Source organism: Epargyreus clarus, unplaced genomic scaffold, assembly GCF_041222505.1.
Source record: "Epargyreus clarus isolate Ecla_fem2 unplaced genomic scaffold, WU_Ecla_fem_2.2 ptg000003l, whole genome shotgun sequence".
NCBI lineage: Eukaryota > Metazoa > Arthropoda > Insecta > Lepidoptera > Hesperiidae > Epargyreus > Epargyreus clarus.
Genome location: NW_027332211.1, coordinates 11,261,197 through 11,271,355, shown reverse-complemented (window position 1 = coordinate 11,271,355; position 10,159 = coordinate 11,261,197). Strand labels below are relative to the sequence as shown.

The 10,159-nt window shown below is 32.7% G+C and overlaps 1 protein-coding gene across 2 annotated transcripts in view; it reads right to left on the bottom strand.

Annotated features, from left to right (window-relative positions):
* Positions 1 to 5,218: 5,218 nt before the first annotated feature.
* dcma (decima) overlaps positions 5,219 to 10,159 on the bottom strand; it is a 133,220-nt gene continuing 128,279 nt past the window's right edge. For both annotated transcript variants that reach the window (XM_073088612.1, XM_073088621.1), the window contains one exon: positions 5,219 to 9,850. In XM_073088612.1, coding sequence (XP_072944713.1) covers positions 9,732 to 9,850 — 119 coding nt within the window. In that variant the 3' untranslated portion in view covers positions 5,219 to 9,731. The remainder of the gene's footprint in view (positions 9,851 to 10,159) is intronic.

Genomic DNA, 10,159 nt, shown 5'->3' with positions numbered 1-10,159 from the left:
CTAAAATATATGGAAAGTCATTAGGACTCAGTGCTGAGAAAGATGACTCAAAAGTATACTTAATTATGAATCCAAGAGCCAATTTGAATGAAAAAGATTTTGAGGATATTAGTGATGCGTAAGTTTAAATTACATTACATAATTTACCATAGTCGCATCAAATATGTATTCGTATGTAAGTCAGCCGGCATCAACACCAAAACAAAGATATTTGTAACATTTATTTTTACAGTCATGTATTTATGTTTATAATTCATACTATATCTAACACTAGATACAGAATGTCCCAATTAGATAGCGTATTAAAAATCGTGCAGATGGTACGATTGATATAATGTTACAACGTATGCAATTTACAAGAACTTTGTAGGTTAATCAAAGTTTTGAATGTTTACGGTTTTTGTGATAAAATGGAGTTATAACCTTTTATAATGACACATTTTGTCGTACAACACGCGAAGTGAAATGTTGTTTCTTTGTTTCATTTGTGCTACTTCGATATTTGTGCTATAGTGAAACTTTAGTTCAATGAATTTGTTGATATTTTCATCCTTGCCAATATAGGTACACATTACAATCTAATTATTCTGTAGGTTTTAATAACTTGAATCCAATATAGTTATGTCCTTATTAATTTCTCTAATTAAAAGTAGTATACTCGTACTTGATGTGAAAATGTACCTAAAATGATATATCTACCTAATACATGTATTTTAATGTGTATAATCAATGTTTCTTATAAGTACGTAAGAATTACTTTTGACTAAATATTTTTTTTCGTTATTTTATTTTTTGCCAAAGGGAATGTTTGAAACTCTTTCAATTTAGGGTAGCTTAGTTTAGATTTTGTAGTATAAATTACATGTCTTAAAATTAATAGAAAGATCGAGTCTTAAATATGAAAATGTAAATTTAATCGCGTTCTCTTTAAGGCTATCGCAAATAATATCGGATTCAACTAGTAAGAAGATTTATTCGAAACGTGATCCTATAAAGAAAGAACGCCGTTACAAAGGATTCCTGGTTGCAGACAGAAGGCAAGTGCGGCGACGAAACCGAGAATCTAAAGAACGTGAGTTAACGATGTTTTGTACTTACAACGGAACTATTGCTGGTATTTTTGTAGTAACGGGGCGTAAGGCCACTTATGGTCAGTAATGGTAAGTCGTTAGACAGATTCTACGTGCATTGATAACGGTAGCGGTTTCTGTTATTGACAATTTAACTGCTTTTGGGGTTTAGACATGTGTACAAAAAGCGTAAAAGGAGTGTAAAGGGAGAGTAGTTGTATGCACAAATTTTACCATCGGTACTTTAAATTTTTATTTTCAACTTATCAAAAATAATAAAACATTTCGTTTCACTTATCTTATGGACATTGGTTATGGTATGTAGATTGTTGTATGAACATTAATAATTATGTCTAGTTTTGTATTGGATTTTCTACGAAACTTTTAATCTTATCCTTTTTTGGTATCTAATATTTTTCCTAACAGCGAAGAATTTTGTAGATAAATCTGTCTCACTAAATTTTAGATGTCTTGCGGTTTTATGGAATACTATAAAAATAAAGGTAAAGTCTATCAAATAAAAATATTTGTAAATACTTGAAACTTTCATTTCATTAGTAGATACTATCTAGTTTACTGTAACAATGAACAAGTAAATCAACACTGATTAATGTTTCTGTAGTTTGCATTGTGGGTTTATTTCTAATTTGAGTTGAAATTTGTTCATTAGCTTGGCGGAGATTCATTCGATTGCATTGGAGTTCAACTTTACCTGTTGTTGTTGAGTTCAGTTATTGATATTCAACAAAGGAATTTTCTTTGTCGTTAAAGGTCTCGTGAGGATATTTCTTTATACATCTTCGTTTTCATAAGTCCCCAGTACCCTTACCATGAGTTTTCAAAACATCCCACAATTTTACGTTAAGTTTACTCAATCTATTATTCTGCTCCGTTTGCTTCAGTAGACTGAGTAAACGTAACAATAAGTAAGTGCTCATGTCTTCTTGTCTGCTTTACATGTTCGCAAAAAAGAGAGACAAAACATAAAGCGCCATTTTGTCAATTTAGACATTTAATGTTACGTTACTGACACTATAGTTGTGATACAATCCGCTAAGGGCGCTGATTGGAATTTGTATGGGCAAATACGTAAACAAATACCAAAACAATTATATTTGTCGAAACGTAAAAACTCATGGTAAGGGAACTGGTCTCAAGGCGACCATTAGCCATTTTGTTTCTTTTTCATCTGAACGCAAAAGGGAGGTTGTTGTACTTGGGGCTTTTATCAATCTATCTGTATTTTAAACTTAACATTTCTGCGGTTAAACAATAAATGAAGCGATATTCATGAGAAAAGTTAGAATGGTAGCTGTAACTATTGTCTTTGGAATCTAATTATGGAATCAGACTTTGGTAAGAGCAATGAGAACTTGAACAGTCGGACCTAGCGCATATGCAATTTTATTCTTCTGGTCTTATCGTATTTGTTTCATTAAAACCTATAGTTACTTATAAATTTTAGTTTTGTTTTCATTAAATTTTACTTGTATTCATGTGCTCACCATTATTTCAGTTTATTCCATGCCGGACTCTCTGGAAGATTTCAAGCCCAAAAGAATCCGGGGTGACTACGGCGGTGGGGCAGGAAGGACCCCAATACCTTACATACGGCACAGAGACATTTATGAAAGAGAATAACGAGCTTAAGAAATACTGTATTGAAGCACTTGTTAATAATAATAACTACTTACATAAATTCGACTTTAAGTGTTTCCCAAGAGTGTTTTGTATAATTGAAGGCTAATGACTGATGAAGTACAATTATTGGTATCTTATCGATCGTAGTTAGGTATGCGTAATTAGATTAAAGAAATTACTTAACACGATAGCTGCGGAACGCGGCTTAAAACACCTCGTCCATGTCTGGTCGTTATAGCGGTAAGAAAAAACTTTCACTTCTCTGTGGTGCGAGAGGCATAACTTCCGTCTGGTTCAGTGTAGGAGAGTGATAACTATGTTTGTGATGTGCTACTGATTCCTAGTTCTATGGTACACCAACCTAATGTCGGGTTTGTTAGACCTCGTGCCGCACTGAACAAATAATAATGCTAACACAGTGCGAAACGAGGTTGCGAACGCCTCGTTTCCCCACGCACCTCGTACCGCACCCCACGCTAGCTTCACGTGGTTAGTGTTGTGCAACGCAGTCGAGGCTGCGCACACGACGAAGTAGGACCGCTGTCTGTGTGTTGAAAATTATCATGTCGAAACGTTGCCGAAAAAAGTTGATCATGGAGGAAGATGAAGAAACACCGGTTAAAAAATCTGACCCAAAATCAGAATACAGGAAGATATTTCAAAAACAGGTAAGTCACAAATATACTCTGTCTAGGTGAAAGTCCAGTAGTGAGACTTGGCAGGCTAGTCGTATATCCGTATAGTAAGAAATTACATTATAGATAGTTACGTTTCCTGTTATGGTTCAAAGAAAAGTTAAGTAGTACATTATTGATATAGGAAACGTAGGCAAAATCGTTACCGAGTATTCCGATTACTCTTTACCCTAATCTACTCGCTCCTACTTTTCAGAATCCACTGCAAAGAAATCACATCATCTCGATAAGGGTCCAAAGAAGAAGATATGTGTCGGATGCTACGAAAAACTCCGCACATTCTTGACATGTCGTGAGGCAGACAAAAAAACCAAAAAAAAATCTCACGGAATGCACTGTTTGCAAAAAACCTTATTGTCTGAAATGTTTCAATGAAAAACATCCATAACTTTTCCCCTTTTTGTATTCATTCTGTCCATAACGTTGATAAATAAAAACAATAAAATAAAATCGATATTTATTTTCCCATCACTAAATTATATCGAAACCTGCCATTTTTCAGTGCGGTCCGAGGTGCATTAGACCCCACATTTTATTTTACCCGTAGAATCTAAACTAACTAATTTGACCAAGGGCGGTGGCAGATCTAGGTTAATCAACTCATTGTTAATAATAATCAAGACAAAAGCCGTCCATTTTATTTTATTTGGCGCCAAAAAAAGGATTTTGGTCTCCTTCGGGCGGTGGGATTTAACACGCCTCGTGCCGCCACAATGTCGGGTATAGGACGAGGTTTAAAACAACTCGTAACGCAGTAATGGAAAGTACAGAAAAATCTGTGCCGCTGGGAACGTGTTAAAGCACGGTAAATAATATTACCGTGCTTAGAGTGAGTCTATTGTTTGTTCATCATGTATCCATTACTGACCCACTGCTGGGCACGGGTCTCACCAGACCACCGCGCTAGCCAAGTGCGAATTGGTAGACGTCAAATACCTTTGAAGACGTTCTTTTCAAGATTTCTCAGGTATGCAGGTTTCCTCACGATGTTTTACTTCACCGTTTCAGCAAGAGATAATTACTTTCTAATACGCACATAACTGAAAAATCAGAGGTTATGATTTCTAGAGGCCTGGGATTTGAACCTCGGACCTCTCGATCAAGAGGCCGCGTTTATTGACCACTAGGCTATCACTGCTTATAGTACACTGTTATTCAAATTATTTTAGGTTGCAGGTATTAATTCTCAGGGACTTTAAGGACATCTGTGGTTGATCTTATAATGAATTTTAACCCTGTTTTTGGTTACAGATGTCTGTTAGGTGGCGGTGACCACTTAGAATTATGTCGACGGTGTGTTCATTTGCTACTAGAAATAATTAATTGAGAGTAACTAATAAATTAATAAAAATATACGTTAACATTTATGAAGGTTAATACTACAATCACATAACCTTTAAAAGTCATCTATACCACAGGTCATACCTAAACGAGAAAATTAATTACAACATCAGTTTCTCCATTAGCGATCGCCTAAGGCCGGCTCCACACTGACAATATATTTATCGCCAAATACATTTTATGTATGTTCTCAATGATGGCAAAGTGTCTTAATGTTCTTGATATATTTATATGTTATAACGTTAATTCTTTGTTAGATCTTTCCTTAGAAAATTTCTTTCACTTTTTTATCTTAGGTATAAATGATGTTGAGGCGACATAGCAGAGACATGAGGCACAAAAAACGCGCTCCTGTATAAAATAGGTGCCGTCTCCGTGCATGACGTCGCTTCTGCGTGGCTTAACCAGTTTAAACTACAATTTGTGCTTAAATATAATAGGATAGGGTTCATGAGTAATAAAACTGCGTAAAATGTTTTAAATGCTTTACTAATGCACATTTTTTCTATAATAAATTAAATTTACGAGTATATCACAGTCATCACTTCAGTAAGTGCAGCATACGTAAGTATAGATTACTCCTGTATAAGAATGGTACTGACTAGTACAATATATTTTCTACTTACACGTAAAATGTGTTGAGAAACGAAATAATTGATTTGATACACTAGGTGAGATGGTGCTCTATAGAATATAATATTAGATAATGGTGTTCCTAAACCTGTGAATCCTAACTTACTTAATAACCCTCTGACGGGAGGCCTAATTATTGATATTTATACAAATAAATAATGCAACGTAGTAATATCAAATTAACCATTTTCTTAGCTCATGTGTTTATTAAAAGTACTGTTGGTCAGTCTTTCTGTATGGAGAAATTTCGAAAAGAACCGAGTTGATTTGAATTATTTCATTCTTCCTCCGGATATTGAAATAAGTGTAAAGGTTAAACCTTGGCGTTAAACAACTTTTCCATACGAGGATATATTGGAAGATTTTTAAGTTAGAATATGCTTAGCCAAGAGTGACGATAATCTCTTCTTTAGGCCTATGTTTAGCAGTGGGCTTCTTCGGGCCTGTGTTCCTTAGGCACTTGGATTGTATCCATAAGAGGATATTCAACTTAGCCTTCAGTATTACCAGAAAACTTGGGAGAGTTGGAAAACTAAATAGATTGTCTTAAGTTTGTGCCTTAAGATACCAGAAAAAGTAATCTCTATCCTCAGCCATTATATTATTTTATGCTTTACATCGGATGTTGAAGTTGAGCAAAGTTTTAGATGTAGTAAGCCTTATAAATATCAAATACTGTAGGTCACATATGAGCGTAAGTAATTTGAAATTGTTAAATAAATCTTGGTTTATTTTTTGAAGAATTTATTGTGGGATTTGGTAAATAGCCTCGTAGATACCGGACTTGTAAACTCTTGAAAGATAATATGTATACTGAAAATTGTATAATAAATATGAACTTTGAAGAATGCTGAATATTGTATGGACAGATACATAAAATGACTTTAACTTTAATCGAACTTTAATCGATCTTGTAGGTGTATTTGAAAAGTTCTAAATATTTTATAATAAGATGTCAGAAAAGATTTATTATCGTTTGATTCGCAAATTCTACAAATTAAACAAATCCTTAAAAATCTTCATAAATCTGAATATTTTGTAATTTTAAAATTAAAATTCCTTATAAAGATGTACTGTTGGATAATTATCACCTAAAACTATATTTTTTATTTATAGAGATATTTATAAATATTTGACAGCTATATTTTACTTTCTCATTTAAATATGAAGGGGTTTATACAAATAATTACTTTACATCAATTAAGCCTAAATGTAAATAGTCTTTAAAATGTAATAGGACAATAATATCATGGTGTAGCCTTGGCTTTATATGACTAGAAGTTTGAAATGTATGACATACATTGGATTATGGGATTATTATAACTGCACGACTTAAATTATTACAATGGATCGATCTAATCGATGTATTAAAGATATTCTGAAATTATAGAACTAATCATTATTTTAAATCATTATTACCTATACTGCGACATTTTTCGAAAATATAGCTACGTATATATTTGAGTTTTTATTGTATTCAACACATATTATATTTGGATTCAACGTTGACCAATTTATAACTAAACATATACTTATTCTTAATAATATAAATAAGTAAATATAAACATTAATGTAACACAAATACCTACTTAATTATAATTATCATGCGTTAGGAACGAAACTCGCAAGGATTATATTCAACATAGTAGGTATAAATGCTTAATGACATCATTAGCAAATGGCGCTTTATTTGTGGGTAAAGTGCATCCATTAATCCATTATCAGACACAATATAAGGGCATTTATACACTGTTCTTGAAAACAATGCAGCCGCAATATAAACGTGATCAAATCAAATCAAATCATTTATTTGCTAGAACATAGTATTACAAGGATCTTAAATATTATATAATGAGTACATAAAGTTCTACCACATTGGGCGTGCAAAATTTATCTATCCTGTTCCGTGATATTTCATACAGATTCCCTGAGCGTATATACTGGTATCTGTGGTGCCAGTGTCATTGCAATATTGATGGTGTGTAAACGTCCTTATATTAGATAATTTAAAAATAATATTTGCTATATTAGTAGCAAACATGCCGCAAGGCCGGGTTAAAATGCCGCAGTAATAACTTCGTCCCAATATAAACCCGTTATAACGTTAAATATCAATATTTTATTATATGACTTAGTAAATATAACGATATTATTGGGCATTACAATAATTGACTAGAGTATTCAAGCTATACAATCGATATTACTAGGCCCTTGTAAAAAAAAAATAGTCAACATAATAAAAATAAATCTGTTTAACATAATTGTACAACAGTAATAAAACGTAAGTATTTACTGATATTTATTAACAAAATACTGCAAAATAAATTTATGGAATGTGTTCCTATAATAAAACGTATCCATAATAAATTGATGCTTACCCATAAAATATTTATGGCTTTTTATGTTATTGTGGAAATGTTGTGCCTATAATACAATTATTGAAACTAATTATATTTTTGTCTCAAGGGACATATATACGATTTAGTTGGCATTTATTGTCTACCCCTGGACCAAAGAACATTTTATATGTTCTGTACATAGCCTTCCTCTAATTAGTGCCTTTGAACGAGTTTGCGTCTTGAATACAGTCGTTAAAGACTTTTTCTTCAGGCAATAGGTTGATTACTGTTACGAAACCTCTTCAACTAAAATGTTATGTAACCATTACTTATTTTGTTTGAAAGTATTTAATAAATTGATACGCATGACAAGTCATGTATGTGGATTTCTTGAGATTTTTTTTACATAAATAGAACAGCTTAAATCTAATGAGATCTAAATGCATCATTCTGTTAACAAGGTACTTGGAAGACAATATTGTTGAGTATATACGAATATATAGTAAATAAGAAAAGATTATGAAGTACATACATAAATCGTTTATAAATGTTCTGTATAGTAAAGTATTATATTCAGGGGTGCCAGGCGTTCGGCTTTAGTCGGATATATTTGGCTTTTGCAGTCGTATTCGGCTTATCCGGATTTTGTTAGATTTTTGGACAAGCAAGATATAATGTCAACCGGCGTTGACTGTCTGTGATTGATGAAATATGAAAAAATACAGAAGAAAAAGGTGAATAACGCTTTTAATTTATTTTTTGGGTTTATGAAATATGCATAGTATCTAGTTTATTGTTGTTTTATTTTTGCGCCTGGAAACCCTAATTTTATTGCCTGGTGGTTTCATATTTTTTTACTTTAATGTAAAGTGTAGCTTCATAAGTATGACTAGTTAATGAAAACTTAAAATTTAGATAAAATAGTATTTCATTAATTTTGAGCATAAGACATATTTATTCTTGAAATAAAATATTTCGCTGAATTATTCATATTATCATGCCTCTGACTCCAAGCACATCTTTATATATTTACTTTACAACTATTATTATCTTTACTTTTGTTAAATTGTTCAAACTGTAAAGAAAATTAATAGTTTGACTTTGAATAAATTCATAAATTGCGAAGTTAAAGTAGGCTTTATGTAAATACCATTATATTTAAAACTAACTCCTATCTTGATATTTAAAATGTTGCTATGTGAATAATTGTAATGGGTTAAGAATAGTAAGCGATGACATGTAAGGAAGAGTGCATTGCCAGCACGGAAAACTATTGTGCCAAATCATTGACTTACAAAAAATAGACGTCGGGTTTTGCGCTCAATTTGCGAAAAAATGGCAAAAATTGTTGATTAGTTATGTAATTGTTGTTAGACATCATATGAACAGAAACAATTCTTTATTAATTCTTTAACAATTTTTTATTAACGAAATTTTAAGCAATATCTACTTAAATTTCATACGTCCTTGTTTTTCGATAAAAACAACTTTATTATTGTATTGAGCACTTGTCCGTTTTCTATGTATGCTAAGTTCGTATGTTCTGAATGCAGTCCCAATATCCATTAGTTGGTAAGTCAATGTGCAAAAGAAACAATTATTCTACTTAGACGCAATTGATCCCACTCCAGGCAATTCATAATAATAAATTCCATATTAATAATACCTATTATTATAATACACAATGACCCATAATTATATATTAATTGTGTACTTTATATTGTAATATTTTAGGTATACATATTAATTACGTCTATAATTGAGGCTACTGTTCATAATAATATTTATTCATGTATCTCCGTTACACGTAGCACTTCGCCGTTGCCGTGAACATTCTAATGGACCCTTTTTTTCTACTGTACACGAGTCATTCACTTACTTCACTACTAGGTACTTTGCGTTGACCGATTGTATAGTTCTAACACTTCGTGTTTCTCGTGTTCGTCGGTTGCTCGCTGAGCGTCCCGCCCGGGCGAGGTAGCGGGCGAGGCAGCGGGCGAGCCGCGTCACCCTCAGAGGTAGTTCGGGCGAGACATGCAACAAAGTACGCCCATCCCTTTGTACAGGGAGCCTCTCCGCTTGTTCTTCCAGAGCCCGTTCACGTCGTCGCCTTTGAGCGCGACATTGCTCTCTGAAACAAAGCCTAAAATTGTACTACTGCGCAATTTTAACGTCGGGAAGTTCGGACTTTTCGTGTAATATCAATCATCTATTAATGAAGGAACTAAATGGGTTACTAATAATCTATTTGGAATCTATTTGATTAAAGTGATTGGTCAGTAATGGTACATTAATTGAATATTAATTGGAATTTGTAGAGCCACAGCTCGATGTGGAGATATGAATTAATTTTACCAAATCAATCAAATTTCTAAATAATGTTTTTTTTTTTATTTTAATAAAATTGAAACAGCCAATTATTGTACCTTATTACCTGTTA